Here is a 15872-nt window from a genome sequence, read left to right as displayed (position 1 = left end):
GATAGTGTAAGTCATTAGGGTACTTCTGTTCCAGGACCTTCTAAGGCAACTGCAAAACCAACTGAGGATCAGGAATCTTGGCAGTGAGCAGAGTGGAGTTTGTATTACGAGGTTCTGGTAGACCAGTGCCATGTGCTTTTCAAGAAATTATTTATTTTACTGGAAAGCCCCTCAGTTTTCATAGAAAGTATTACTATATAAAAAGAGTGTACTGATTTTTTTTGTGTGTTATTGATCTTCCTTCACAGAACTCATAATAATAAAAATTTCTGTATTGCAGATTTAATCCAGTGCACAAATGAGATGAATGTGAACATCCCACAACTGGCAGACAGTCTGTTTGAAAGAACTACCAACAGTAGCTGGGTAGTGGTCTTCAAATCTCTCATCACAACCCATCACCTAATGGTGTACGGAAATGAGGTAATACAAAAAATAATATGTATGAGAACAGTTACAGCACTTCATAAGTGTCAGCTAAATGCTTCCACTAATTATCTTTGTAAGAAAATCTTTATTTTTACCTTTTTGTGTCTTAACTCTGCATGAACACATCTCTCATTATGTGTTTGTCTACTTTGTTTGTTAGTACTTTAAAGTTTGTAATTCTAGAATGAAAAGTAAGTGTCCTCAATGCTGGAGGTACCTTTTTCTGTGGTGTTATTCTAATAATAAAAAACCAAACAGACGAAACCAACAGAAACTATCTTGAATGGAATTCTAAAAGCTGAAAATGAAAGCATTTCTAGGTTCATGCTGTAGCTAATCCAGATGGTTTTTTCTGCCAGATAATTCGATTCTGAACGGATTTGTACTATCGCCCCCTTAGCCTTTTGCAGTGAAGGCAAATGTGTGCCTGTGAGCTGGCTTTGAGCATCTAAATAACACCAAATACTGTAGAACAATTAAACAAAACCCCAATATAAACAAAAAGGAATAAGCTTGTTTTGTTCCACAGCTTGAATTCCTATGGGGCCTTATTTTTCGAGATGCCAAGCATAGCAGCAGCTTGAATTTTCTGCATTTAAAAAAAACCCCAAACTATACTTTGAATGCTTTTTTAACATTCTTTTTTACTGCAAACAGTCAGTATAATGTAAGCTATGTGAATTTTGGAATTAAGAGGGATAGCTTCAGAAAATTACAGGTAGAATTTTGTGGAGAGGACCAAAACTTCTCATTTCACATTGCATTCAGAGTTCTTATAGGTAGTGTAACTGCTTCCTCTGGCTGACTGGCTGTGTTGTGAAGGGTTTTAAGTTTTTAAAAAAAAAAACAAACATATAATGGTTTCTCTTGCAGGTCAGCTGCAGTGTATTTCTGGTCTTGGTGAAAATATATACTTTGAAGCTAAGTAAGCCACAAGAGGGCAAACTTCTCGTGTTGACTTTAAGCATTATCACTGGGATAACTGACACTTTCCAAAATAGACTCTATGCTTTTGCTGTGCTTGCACTTTGAGTCATAAATTTTAAACTGATACCAATACACTTCATAGTAATTAAAGGTATTTCATGGGACTGCTGTCTGAAATATTTTCCATTTTAAGAATAAAACTGCCAAACAAATTTTGCTTGCCAGATGTGTTACAGAAGTAACGAGGGTAAGATCGCTGCTCAAGATGAAACTTTTCACAGCTAGAAATAGTACTTGAACAATGAATGCGGAAATTGAGTGCTTATGAAAATGTCTAGAAGTTTATAGAGAATCTGTAAATCCCTTTGTAAAAAAACCTGAGAAGTGTTTGGTCCTCCAGCTTTTGCTTAATTCGTTTATAGCTAAGTACTGAGTGCTTTTACCCTTCTCCAGTCTTTTTTTCTATGTAACCTATGTATTTATGCTAATGAAAATAATTCAGTAGTACATGTTACACTAATCACAACTATTTTTCCTCTGTCCAAATGTTATTACAAGTGAATGATTGGTTTATTTTTGTAGCAGCTCTCTATACAGTGGTTCATAAGACAAAATTATTTTTCCTACTAAATATGACCTGAAATGTGTCTTCACAAGATGAAAATACCATCATTCATTTTTGTGAAACGTAATTCAGAATTATATGTAACTAATGAGATGTACTAAGTGTGATACCGTGTTAATGTTTTATACGGATTCTTATGTTTGTTTAACGTTTGATTTATAAGCCAACTAATCTTTGTATCACCTTATTTTCATATTTGAGCTAAGTACTATTAAAATTGTATGCTGAGCAAAGATGCCTTGGCTAATTGGTAAAATGAAATCAACTGTTATAAAATTGAAGTTAGTGAAACAATTGTGAGCCTGTAAAATGAGAACGTATTTGGAGGGATTTTTTCAGAAGTTTCCAATTCCATATTCTGGCTTAAAATAAACAGTCTTTCAGTCAGAGGCCTTCATGCAATATCTGCATGATTTTGTTTTGTTCAGATTTTTACATAAAAAATAATAACTAGCTTCATTTGAAAATTTAGCTGAGTTTTTGTAATAGTTTCCAGATTTGAAATCAGTCTTAAAGCATAAAAGCTGAATTTCATAAGCTGGATAAAAAGAGTTTCTAGTACTGTTACCTCAGTTCCAGCTCATTGGTAATATAGTAAAAGCATTCAAATTTTTCCTTTCATCTAGCGTTTTATCCAGTATCTGGCGTCCAGAAACACATTGTTTAATTTGAGCAATTTCCTAGACAAAAGTGGATTGCAAGGTAAGGTGTCTTTTTCATTAAAAGTTAGTAGTGTGCTGGGGGACAGTAAATACAACTTGGTAACTCTAACGGACTGTGTCATTTAAGAAGTAATTTTTCTGTCTGTTTTACTCCAAACTGCATTTCTTCATTTACAGTGCTATTGTGGCATGGCAGAAGCTGTCTGCTGGAGGAATTTGTTGTGTCTTTTAGGAAAGGCTTACTTATAAATGCTTCTAACTTTCTTAGGTAAACAGATCTGACTTAGTATTCCTCCTATTTCTGAAGAGATTTCTCCATTTGGAGAGGTATATTCTGATTAGTAAGTTAAATTTCAAAAAATGCATCGTATGTATATCAGATACAGCATGTCAGTGAGACAAGAACTGTGTCTAAAAAAAAATTTAAATAAATAAACTTCTTGGGAGACTGTTTGAAGACCATTCCATCCATCTTTGAGACTAATTCTATGGGCAAATAGGTTTCTCTCTGGTTCAGATTTTTCAGCTGAAATACCCTTCCAAATTGTTATGCTGCAGTTCAGTGCAGTTCTGATTGTACATGTAACTGTCGTCTTTTTTTTCGCCTGAGGTCATTTCTTACTTTCTGCATTGCTTTTTATATAGCTGGTTCTAATCTTTGCCACAGGTGTACTAAAAAAGGCACACAGAATGGTTGCCCGGGGACAGAAACCTGCTCAGTGATAACCGAGGGTCTACCAAATTGCCTCATTTTATTGTCTTAACTTCCATGGTCTCAGTATAGACTGAACAAATCTTGGTCTGTATCCTTAGACTGACAGTTATCAAAATGTTTCTTATCACCACTGTCTTAACATAGAAAAATTTCTATTATGTCTTAATGTTTCCTTCAATGCCTTTTTCTGTTCAGTTGTAAATGAGAGAATGTGTTGTGGAGTTGATGCAAACATCTTTGTGAATGCATCGTGTAATTTCTCTGGTAGTAATTTCTATCATAGTATGAGAGAACTTGCATAAAAATACTTTGTTTTGCCTTTGGAAGTTATTTCATTAGGAAGTGAAGTGTAAACTTCTACATAGTTCAGGTCTTCTAGATATTTGGAGTATTGTCTGTTTGATTTACATGGTGACTACAATGATGTACACAGCTCTTTGTAACACATGAACTATACAAAATGAGGCAAAAATATAATGAAGCTGTCTTGCGTTAATATCTTGCACTTTATTTAGAGCAAGGTTCTTGATCTTTAATTGACTAGGTAAGTAATAAGCTTCTGAAACTTGTTTTTTAGGTTATGACATGTCAACGTTTATCAGACGGTATAGTAGGTATCTGAATGAAAAGGCAGTTTCCTATAGACAAGTGGCTTTTGACTTCACAAAAGTAAAAAGAGGGTAAGGACTGTATTTTGTTTTGCTTATCTTGAGGCTTTGTCTTATGTCCTGTAATTCAAGTGGAAAATACCAATGTTGGCTCCAACTTAGTACAGACAGTTATGTCTGCTTTTCTCAGTTGGATAGCTCCCATGACACACAAAGGCTCAACTGCCCAGTTATGTATATTGCAAAAATATTTTACTTCAGTTATTGTAATCGTAATTCTTTAAACATTAACAGTTTAATATAAAGAAGTGAAAAATGGTATACATCAAAGTATATATCAAAAAAGTAGAAGTTTGGACAAATCTTCCACGATAGATCACAAAGTTACTTTGTCTTGCACGCAGTATGGGGGACTATGCAATTTACTTGTGTTTCTAGCTCTGGAATGTTTAAATGACAGGTGTTTCATGAAACACCTTGCAGTCCTTTCTGGTGTTTCTCTGTTCTTGTCCCAAAATGTATGACGTTTACTACCTTTGTAAAGGTAGTGCAATTCATACTTTTAACAGAACATTGTAGTAGATGCTACTCAGAAGAGTTTGTCTACATGAATTAAGATTTTCCCTGGAAAGTGAGCTCCTTTAAGAGAAATCAGTTGTTTGAGACTAGGTACCGGGTTACATGTAAAATAACGCACTGCAGAGCACCAGTAGTTGGGTAAATTGCATGTTATAGTGAACGATGGAATTCGTCTGGAGATCTCCTTCATTGGGAAGGCTGGAGAGGATGTACTGGTCACAGTTGAAAGTCTTTCCATCTTTGCCCATTATCTCTGTATGCAGTGCTTTTTAAAGTTTAAAAACATAATTTTAGTTCTACATTCAGGCATCCTTTATCATCCATACACAGGAAAATTTATCTTGATGCTTAAAAGTTAATTCTTAACTAACCCACAAAAATCTCAACCTAAAACTGTTGCAATAGTGGGCTGCCTAATGATATCTTGCATTAGTGTTACAAAGCCATTTAAAATTGGCCCAAGAAGACTGTCCAAATCCCTTACACCTCCTTGCTAATACTGTACAGTCCATTTTGTTTTGAAATGTGACAGTAAAGTAAAAGGGGAAAGCTTGGGCTCCTTTCACTGTTTCTGCCTTTAGATATGGTTGGAGTCCCAACAACATAAAACACTTAGCTTTTTCTGTATATAGAATATGTATGTGGTCAGGTGGCTGCAGATACACTAGAGACTTACACAGTTCCTTTATAATCAGGTGTTTTAGGCCCAGTGAGGTGAATTATTTAGCCCACAGCATGTGTCTGGAGGTCCTTTTTCAGGAATAACTGTTCTGGTGGCAGCAATCTACCTTTCCCACACCTCACTTTTTTTCTCAGGAGCTCTGCTCCCATGCCCTGCCACGTTAGGTTTATTGCAGTTGCTGTTTGTGGTTAGGAGGGAGTATACGGCACAAGTAGAAAGCTGGAAGCGGTGTGCTCCCCATTGCTTTCCAGCCTGGAGAAGAGCCACAGCCTTTTCTGTGCAGATGCACTGTGGGATTTACGCTTGCAGGAGACATTTGGTTTGCCGTGTGCATGCTGATGCAACTGCAAGGCTGTCTGAGTGGTCTTATAGAAAGCAGTTGTTTCTTGCCACTGAGGTGATTTTAATCTCTTCCTCGGTTGTTGCTTTTCTTGGATATTTTTGGTCTTAGTCTATTTAATCTGGACAACTAATAAACAACCAAATATTGGTAGTCAGCCATTAAAAGGAAGTGCCATGTAGTCTCTATAATCTTTCTGAAAAAGCTTGAAAAAGATATTGTCACATTTGTTTATTCTTTCTTACTGCTTTTAGTTGAAAAGAAAATCATCCAAACCGACACAGAATAATAATCAGTGACGGGAAAAAGCATAGGTAAAAATTTGCTTCAGAAATAACCTTCAGAGCATTTTTTTGGTTACCTGATGCATCATACCTCTGCTATAGTTCTGAGCACTATCAGTTTCATTTCCTCTGAATAAAAATTCATCTTGGATTTATATTTTGGCCAAATAAAAGTTGTTGCTTTTGTACACTGCAGTTATTACAGTTGTATTGGCTAGACAGCATTCCTAAACAACAAAATGCCTGCTTTGAATGGCAATGATTTAAATGTTTTCTCTGATGACCTATTTTATTGCCTACGTTATGTTTCTCACTAACAATTGCCTTCAAAATTCAGGTGAAGAATTTTCTTTTGTTTTGCACAACAGGGCTGACGGAGTGATGAGAACAATGAGCACAGAAAAACTCTTAAAAACTGTACCAATTATACAAAACCAAATGGATGCACTTCTTGACTTCAATGTAAGTTTAGCAGTGTGTGCATGTCTAACATACTACTGACTTTATTGTACAAACCTTCACAAGCTTGTAAAATAAGTCAAGATTAAAGGTCTTGAACTTGGTTCCATGTTATCTGCACAGTTTAAAAGAGCACACATCATTTTGTTCATTGATATACTCCCAAGAAACCAGAAAAAAGAAATATGATGCTCACTGGAGAGATTGCTTTGTGCTAAATTAGTGTTGTTTATTGTGTACATTTTGTTCATTTGAAAGCTGATTATTTCTGCCCTCTGTCTTTTAATTATGTTAGTTAACACTAACGTTAGTTAACAGAAATGTCTGCCAAAATGATTTGATTTAATTCTGTGCTGAGTGATCCTGTGTTGATTTGCTATGCTGCTACTTTCCATTAATAGCCAGTGAGATGATTGGAAAGCATGCCTTGGGATAGAGTACTGGAGTTCAACTAGAAGTTTTCTGATAAGGGATCAATTCAATTAAATTAACTATTTTCTGATCTTCCTAGGTCAATAGCAATGAACTTACAAATGGTGTAATTAATGCTGCCTTCATGCTCCTCTTCAAAGATGCCATTAGACTGTTCGCGGCGTATAACGAAGGGATTATTAACCTCTTGGGTAAATATAACTGCTTTCTGCAATGTTAAACTTTGGGGAGGGAGCTCAGTAAACAATCACAAAGAGCTGCTCTTTTTTGAGAAGTTGAAATAGTCTTACTGTAAACACCAGAATACTGCTGTTATTTCCAAGTCAGATTTATTTCTGAGGTTTTTCTGTCCAATTGCATTTTCCATTGCATTGTGTACAGGGGTGGGTAAATTTCTGAAAACAAAGCCAATTCAAGTTTTTCTTCACTTAATTTCTTTCTTGCACTGCTTTGTTTTGTGGTTTGGTGCTGGTTTGTTTTTTTTTTTTGTCTCATTGAACTGCGTGGCAAACCGGAATCATGGTATTGATGAGTTTTTCTTTAAGAAGCAGGATCAGGTTTTGTTTCTTTTTAAGTGGAATAAGTTATGGTCAGGTACAAATTTGCAGCCACAGCATCTGTGATTGCTTGGCTATCAAAACTTGAACATTGGTTAGTTTTAATGACTGGTTGGTTTATGTTTTTAGAGTGTATCTTACATTTTAAGGGGAACTACAAATTCAGGCTTCAGGCCCTTTCACTTGCACATGCTGGAGATACAGGGGAGCCTAAATTTGGAAAATAATTAAGTTGAAAGTAATCTGTTGATTTGCCTTGGTTTGGTTGTATTCTGTGATTGGATCAAGCTACTTGATTGCTGTTATTACCCAATGCTTGCAAAATGGAAAGCAAAATCCAGAATTAGTCAGTAAAGGACAGTCATGCTTCCAGTCTGAAGCTCCTGTCTACTTCTTTTCCCTCAGTAAGAACAACTAGTATGCAGTTGCTTTCACTCATGTTTTCAGTGAAGCTTAATATAGAAACAGGCCTTGAAAGTGCTGTTTCAAGGAGAGTGGGACCCTCTTGCTTTTGGTTTTGTAATCAGTTGCACCTCGTTGTAGACCACACCATAACAAGAAGCATCAGTCTGGTAGAGAATACCAAAATCTTGCCTGATATATGACCACTGGATTAGAGTAGATGTTTGACTGCCACGTTGTAAAATTGCCTTCCTCCCACCCCCCCCAAGAGGATGAATTTAGATTTCTTTGGGTGACCTGTTATTAAACTTGATTGTCCTCTTCAGGGTGGTTTTGCTTTTGTGAGACCTAGTACCTGCAAGGTAAGGTGTAATTGCGTGCATGTGGTCATTAGCTCACGTTCAATGGAGCTTTTGTCATTTGGTGCAGGTTAGGCGTAGTGACTTCTGCAGTTAATGTAATAAAACAGATCTGCAGGCATTTTCTGTTTGTCTTGTTTTATATGCTTTTACTTTGCACATCCTTTGCAGAATGCTTGATTTCTTATTTAATGTGAGTATTCTTACTGTTTATAGAAAAATACTTTGATATGAAAAAGAACCAGTGCAAAGAAGGCCTTGATATATATAAGAAGTTCCTCACTAGAATGACACGGATCTCAGAGTTCCTTAAAGTTGCAGAGGTAAACTTTAGTCAGCCAAACTTTGCCCTTTATTTGAAACAGCTTATAAAATGCTTATTTTATCATAAAGATGATACTACTTCTTTCCAGGCTAACTGCAGTTCCATCAAGGGTCATCTTGTCAGTCTCTACCCTGGTGATTTGTTCATTTGAGAACTGTATTAAAAAACCTGACTACAGAATACTTACTGGTTTATCTTCTACTTAAGGAGGGGTGTATAAATGTGCATTTTAAAATTTCCTTGGTTACATAGTAATTGTGAGCTTTCTTTGAAGAGCCTTGCTTTAAACAAATAAAGTAACTTCATGGTGATGTGTTGCTTTCTGTGATTCTAGCTGTGTTCTAGTTTGAAACCCACAATTCTGCCATAAGTTTTAGATGAAACAACAGCTTCACAAATAAGAAATTAAGACAAGTAGATGAACATGTGATTTTTTTTTAAAGATGTCTTGGCTATTGGTGTGTTTATAGAGGAAAAAGCTGTTATCTTGCAAAATGTTTTGTTTGTGTTTTTTTTTAATTGTATTGATGCCCTAGTATTATGGAATTCCTTTCCTAACAAAAAAATAAGCCGTAAAGCTTGGCTCGCTGTCTGTCCTGACAGAATATCTCTATCAGAGATACTACCTTCAGCTATCTTCAGTTAACAATTGAAGTTGAGAGTATTAATCTTTCTATCGTGACAATATATATCCTGCTGCGGAACATCATAAGTTGATCTGCATTTTAGAAAACAGCTTCTTCACAAAACTTTGAAGGTGCTTTGTTTTAGCAAACATATGCTCTATATCAGTAGGGCTGAGAATTTACCACATAAATTGTGGGATAGGCAAGCTGCTCTAGCCTTAAAATTCTGAAACACTTGATTCTTACTCTGTTTTTTTTTTCTAAGGTTGTATCTGTTAAAATGTCTCTGTAACACACCTACTTCAAATGTGTATACATTTAACAGAAGAATTTATTATAACCAACCATTATAGAGTTCAGATTGTGGAGATTTAAAATGTATATGGACAGGTTTGTGCTTTTTACATGACTTCATCTTAATGTTGTTTGCTTTTTGAGCATCTTTGCCTTTAACAAAAGCAAACAGGTTCTAAAGCTCATTTGTTTTATTACAGCAAGTTGGAATTGACAGAGGAGACATACCAGATCTCTCGCAGGTAGATAAACCTATTATGTGTTTGCCAGTGCATGTCTGTTTGGGGTTGCATAATCAGAAAAACTTGGCATTATGGCATTCACTTATGCTTTCTCGCGTACATTGTCACCAAGTTATTTCCAAGTTTGTGATTAAATCCAACCTCTTGTCAGAGCCTGGCTTTTATATGCAGTGATCCTATTGTAAAATATTATAGATCATTTCTGTCATACTCTGAGTTTTAAGACAACCTTATTTCTATCATGCTTGAAGAGGCAATTTATATCTGTGAAATCACATAATGATATGATGAAGCTGTGGTTTTTAGCAAGCTTGCTTTTGCCTATATGCCCATGTAAATCATTGTGAAGGCTTGCAGAGCGTGCACATAGAAATGACTTTAGGTACAATTTCCTTCTTAGTGTCTCTTGAAATACTGATTGCTTCCGGTTGTCTGCTTGCTGTTTCCTAGCTGTTAATTTTAACATCTCTTGACATATTTCAGTACTTACTGGTGAGTCATTATGACAGAGTAATGTAGTGAGGAGAGTACATCACCTGATATTTTAAGTAATTAAGTATGTACAGGATGCCAAGATGCAAGTCTAAGTATTCTGAGCTGTTGTACCAGTTGCCCTACAGTTGCATTCTCTGAAAGTCTTTTAACTACTGATTTGCTTTGCCTTAGATTCTTCAAATCTGTTCCTGAATGTCTCTTTTTGCAGGCACCGAGTAGCCTTCTTGATGCTTTGGAACAACATTTAGCTTCTCTAGAAGGGAAGAAAATCAAAGATTCCACAGCTGCAAGCAGGTGCTTATGCCCTCGTCCTTTTAAACAATTGTTGAATCGAATGTTAAATCCATTATTTTTTATCTCATTATAAACTAAGGTTTGTGTAGGCTATGTTGAAGACATTGTATTAGCAATGATAGAATAGCAAGTTATCGTATTTTTTGCTGAGTACTTAAGGCAGCTTCTTCTAGGTCAACAGAACTAGGATCTAAGGAGCTGCAAACACTTGCTGTAGAATCCCTTGTGTAGTGGTTATACTTTTAACACCCAGTCTTGAACTTCTGAAGAGAAACTAAGGTTTTTTTCACTTACTGCATGCGAATGTTCATTTGATGTTAATAATTAGACTTCTGTAAGGTATGCAACATTTATTTATCAATGTCCTTAGACTCTTATATCTCAACTTTAATCCTTTTTTTGTCAAAAGCAAGGAAATGCTTCCAGAAGTCCTTACATTAAGAATGGATTTTTAAAGTAATTGGGATTAAAGCCATAATGTTTATGGTAAAAGGCATTCACTGATTTTGAGTGCTTGCTAAAACACAAAGTGCAATCTAGAGAAGTCCTCTAGACAATTGTCGTTGTTCTTTAAATTTAAAAAAGCTTAATATTGGGGGGAAGACTTGCAAAATTAAATAGCATTTCTTTATTGCATGTTCAAAAAATAAGGCAGTAATATTTTATATGTTCTGCTTTTACAGTAGTGACAATATTAGGGCTTAGCACCATTTTGTTAGCTACTTCTCAGAATATTTGCTTTCTTTTATAAGATTAGTTTGTTTTAAAAGTTAAGTATTTGTTCTAAATCTTTTTGCACACTCTTAAACATCATGATAAACTGCAAACTCTTCCTCTGGGATATACTAGTTGCATTGATAGTTTCTTAACTAAACCTGTTAAATTAACAACAGTTTGAATTGGAGCCCAGATTATTGGAGATTCCCATATATCTATCTACAAATAATGCCATCTTAGGCAAACAGGAAAAGAGCAAAGGCTTCAAACAGGAATTCTGGGATGCAGTTTGGAGGGGAAACATTTAAGGGGGAAAATCCAGTGTATAAGAGTAGATAGCATGATTTCCAGGCATTTTCATTTTGCAGTTCATATGGTGTATCTTATTTAAACTTACCACTTTGTACAGTGTAAGATATAACCAATATTATAAAGAGTTCAGAAGGAGACTGGGTGGATACAAGCAAAGTGCTCTTTAGACATTCCTATCACGTGTCACCTATTAACAGCCAGCTTTTCTCCTGTCCAATTACTTTAGGGCTACCACCCTTTCCAATGCAGTCTCTTCCCTTGCAAGCACTGGCCTGTCCCTCACAAAAGTTGATGAAAGGGAAAAACAAGCTGCGTTAGAGGAAGAACAGGCTCGCTTAAAAGCTTTAAAGGTAGGCATACAGAATTTTTAATTGAAAACACTTTTCCTGTGTTCTTGTTGATAGCTTATTAGGATTCTTAAAGGAGCAAAGGGGAAAAACAGAATTGCTAATACTGAACATGTACTGTTGGCAAAGTGCTGGAGGTGGGATCTTATGTACATATACCATACAACTTGTGGAGGGTTTGTTAAAATAGTTTCTGAAGGACTTGTGGCACCACTGACTCTTGTAGTTATAAGTAGCTGACACTAATGTGTGGAATATATAAAAAGTATTCTTTAGTTCTGCTTTACTTACCTCCGAAGTCATATACACAAATGTTGTTTCTGGATTTCTTATGCCAGCTCACTTTCCCAACAGGAGCAACGTCTAAAAGAACTTGCAAAGAAACCTCATACCTCTTTAACAACTGCAGCTTCTCCTGTGTCGACTGCAGGAGGAAGCATAATGACGACACCAGCCATTGATATTTTTTCTACCCCTAGCTCTTCGAACAGGTATGCTTAATGGTGTTGCTTCACTGTGAGATGCACTGCAGCTAGGGTTTCCTCTAAATTTCTGCTGCAGAGTGTGCATTGCAAAAGGTTGGTTGGGTGTAGAATACGTTAGTCATGTGATAAGAAATGATGTTTTGGGTAAAGTTGATGGGGGAAAATAACCTATTGCTATAAATAACATAAAGTATGTTTTCATCGTCCGTTTGCAGAATAGTTTCTGGTATGAACCAACTGCTGACAGCCCTTGTAGCTGCTGTTAGTCAGTGAACCAGACGGTTGGAACTGTAAAACACACATGCTTTCTCCCCAAAGAACCTGACAAGTTAATTTGGGAAAAGTCAAATACAAGTTCAGTTTGGGATGTCATGAAGATAATACTGAATTTAATGTTGCATTTCTAGATCTTTAAAAGTAGAGTGGTAACAAATGTTCTTGGTAGATTTTCAGAAAAAGGAAAGCCTCAAACAGGGTTTGAAAGAAGAGAGGCAGGTTTTGCAGTCTTGAGTTGTATCTGGAACATCTCTGTCTGCAAGGACTTGCAAAGATAGTGCAAGAGTACTCACTGCACACTAATCCTGATCTTTGACTAGCAGGAACTGTTGGTATAAGTGTGTGATCTTCACTCTGTAACATACCTGTCAAATCAAGCGGTAGCAGAAGGTACAGTGCTTTTTTACCAGTATAGAAGGAAATAGCTCTCTGAAGGCATATTTTTGCTTTAAGTGTGATCCTAAACCTAAAGGATTGCTTAGTTGTTCTGTTGGAGCTCATGTAAGAATCTACTGTTCTTTTAAAGTAGTCAGCACTTTGATGGCCGCCTTTCCCCATTAGAAAGCTATTGTAGGAAATTACTTGACACCAAATATGTGGAAAACAGCTGAATAGCATATAAGGAGCTAGAGAATCTGTCTGTGTTAGTAACTGAAAAACTTCCTTGAGGCCAAAATATTTGAAATGAGTGTATGCTTTGAACTAGTAACTTGAATATCTGATCTTGCTTCTTAAGATGTCTGAAACATAAACATCTGATAAAGCTTTTTCAAACAGCCAGAAATGCTACATAGCGAAGACGAGCATTTTCTTCTAAAAAACCAAATGCTAGTCTGTCTTCATGTTTAAATTCAGTTGCTAGCACTATGACTGCTATGAGCAAAGAACAGATTTTTACAGCAGGAGCTGCCATGAAGGGGGTATGTTGGGTCATAAGTTCAGTTGCTTGCTATTAGACACAATGTGTCTGATTAATCCCTATCATTAACTTCAAGAAGCTTTACCTTGAAAATTATCTTGGTTCTGCTGCTCACACTACAGGACTGCGCCAGACCATGCTGCTTTTTAATAGGAGTAGTAGTGGCAAAATGTGATTTCAATCACTGTTGAAATGAAATAGTAAAAACTGAATGATACAAGTGATTGGGTTGGCAGGAGAATATACAGAGATCTAGGATGTGGCTACTACCCTTTAAACTCTTGTGCCAGTCTCATTTTGAAAAATGCTTGGATGCCACAGTGACATAGCAGCTGTATGTGCAAATTTTTGTTCATTTAATGTGCTAAAAAGTTCTGGGTGAACACGGGTACTCCTTTTTTTTTCTTTTCCCAAGACTAACTTAAAGTATGAAATGAACTCTCTGCAAGAGGGTGAATTTTACTGTTCCTGTTTGGCTCTTGAAATTATTGCAGCAGTGGTATTTAAGAGTTCACTCTTCATTGCCGTGTGATGTTCTTAGGTCTCAATTTGGTTTTGAATAGTCTAAAATGTGCATTTACATGAGTTTTCATTCACACGACTTACGTGTGATCAAGTGTTTCAAAGCTTCTTATATTTTGCTTTCCCCAAAGTTCTTTAATAGCTCATAGATGTAAGCCAGTTTCTCAGCAGTGGAAAGATACGAGTTGTGGAATTTAGATGCAACGTTTTGGTGGTGCAGCCCGTTAGAGTTCATTCTGTCAGTCTGCTTTTGTCATACTGTAGGTTATTTTAAAAATTGCTGAAGGCTGCTGAACGTAACATGCTCTAGCCCTGGTGTTGGACTGTGAGGAAGATGAGAAGACTGGTTGTCTTTCTGTCTTTAGACAGCTTTGACAAAGGTCACTTGGCATAACATAGACCTTAGCTTGCTACATTTTCAGTTCTGTAGAAGAGTGTTAATGTGAAGTTCCCCAGACTTTCTGATTGTGGCTTAGTTCTATCCATTTTGTAACAACCAATTTGTAACAAAGCTTTCCTTGGTGTTGACAGTCGCTAGCATTTGCCTTGTATTGAAAACCGTGATGTAGTTCAAACAGTTGTATTAATTTATTTTTGTAGCACTTCAAAGCTGCCAAATGATCTGCTTGATTTGCAGCCAACTTTTCATCCGTCTGTACATCCTGTACATGCTATGTCTGCTGCTCCACAAGTAGGAAGTACCTGGGGAGGTAAGAATTCTGGATCGGATTAAGGTTCTAATTGCTATGGCCATGTTCCTGTAAATGTTTCCCCTAGTCTGTGGCTGTTTCTTCCTTAAAGACAGACATCTTGCAAAGACAAGCTACAAGTGATGAAGGGAGTGGAAAAAGTCAAATCTGGGTATGGATTAAAATAATGTAGCAGCATGTGGTGATTACAAAGAGTTTTGATATGAGAGTTCTTGGTAGCACAGTTACTTTAATTGTTGACCAGCTCTGTCAGCCTCATAACTGCTGTCTTCAAGAGTCACATAGAAACCTACAGAAACTTAGCTGCGAGAAGTCAGTTCTGTGAAGATGTCTGCCAGATAGCCCATGTTGCATACACAGGAAGTTGAATACAGAATTTTTTAATACACATTTTACATTTTATCTAATGTTAAATCAAATTTGCGGGTGATAATAGAGCAGAACTTGGATGAGGCCTGAAAGGAGGCAGTTGTGACAACTATGCATAGAAGGCAAGAAAAGCCAGAATTATTGACAACAAAATAAGGCACCTCTTTACAAATTCTCTGCTGTATTTCATTTAAGTACAAAGGCAAATTAGCAAAAAGCTGTGCTTGGATCTCTTTAAATGAAGAGACAAAATTTATAAGGAACTCCTCCCTCTGAAATTTACTTCAGAACACCCAAATTATCGTTCTGCCCGGTTGCTAGGATGGACTGAATGAGATGTTAGGTTATCTTATTGATACAGGGAAGTCCTTAAACCACAGAGGCAAGCAAGAGCATTCTAGAAAGTCATGAATGTTACTTCAAGATTAGTTGGTGTTAGAGCGTTTACTCAAAGCCATTTTTCTCTTTGCTGCTTTGCAGTGTTCCAGAATACTTCTGATGTAGGTGACATTGCCTGCTTGCACCATTGGTTATACTGGTGGAGGATTAAAAATCTCTTATAAAGACGTTTCTTTTTACTTTTCTACATAAATGACACTTAGTTCAGGAGTTCACTATTTTATTATGTGGCTATTTCCAGGTTTGGGGTTTTTTTTATAAATCAGATGCTTGCAAAAATACTTTCTGTTATAATGTGAAAAATTGGGAGTTGCTGCTTCAGAAAGTTTTGTAGGTATCGGAATAATCCCATTCTGAAATTTTACTTCACTATTTCTTTTTGAGCTATAGCTTTTCTTAAACATCTTCCCAGTTATCTAATATATCTTCATAATAAGCAGTGTATGTATTCTACTTTCCTATTTACTTTTTGCTGTGTAC

General features: G+C 36.3%; 1 protein-coding gene across 6 annotated transcripts in view; it reads left to right on the top strand.

Annotated features, from left to right (window-relative positions):
* Positions 1-285: 285 nt before the first annotated feature.
* PICALM (phosphatidylinositol binding clathrin assembly protein) overlaps positions 286-15872 on the top strand; it is a 40445-nt gene continuing 24858 nt past the window's right edge. For 4 of the 6 annotated variants that reach the window (XM_009323468.1, XM_009323466.1, XM_009323467.1 and 1 more), the window contains exons 1-11: positions 287-423; positions 2608-2683; positions 3936-4038; positions 6220-6313; positions 6822-6933; positions 8277-8383; positions 9506-9547; positions 10251-10336; positions 11592-11715; positions 12067-12203; positions 14515-14624. In XM_009323468.1, the coding sequence (XP_009321743.1) occupies positions 304-423; positions 2608-2683; positions 3936-4038; positions 6220-6313; positions 6822-6933; positions 8277-8383; positions 9506-9547; positions 10251-10336; positions 11592-11715; positions 12067-12203; positions 14515-14624 (1111 nt within the window). In that variant the 5' untranslated portion in view covers positions 287-303. Of the gene's footprint in view, positions 424-2607; positions 2684-3935; positions 4039-6219; positions 6314-6821; positions 6934-8276; positions 8384-9505; positions 9548-10250; positions 10337-11591; positions 11716-12066; positions 12204-14514; positions 14625-15872 lie in introns of all 6 variants that reach the window. The other 2 variants (XM_009323471.1, XM_009323470.1) reach the window with 1 other exon arrangement.

Source organism: Pygoscelis adeliae, unplaced genomic scaffold (assembly GCF_000699105.1).
Source record: "Pygoscelis adeliae isolate BGI_AS28 unplaced genomic scaffold, ASM69910v1 Scaffold84, whole genome shotgun sequence".
In the NCBI taxonomy this organism is placed as follows: Eukaryota; Metazoa; Chordata; class Aves; order Sphenisciformes; family Spheniscidae; genus Pygoscelis; species Pygoscelis adeliae.
Note: the sequence above shows the minus strand (reverse complement) of the source record. Positions and strands in the feature narration are given on the sequence as shown.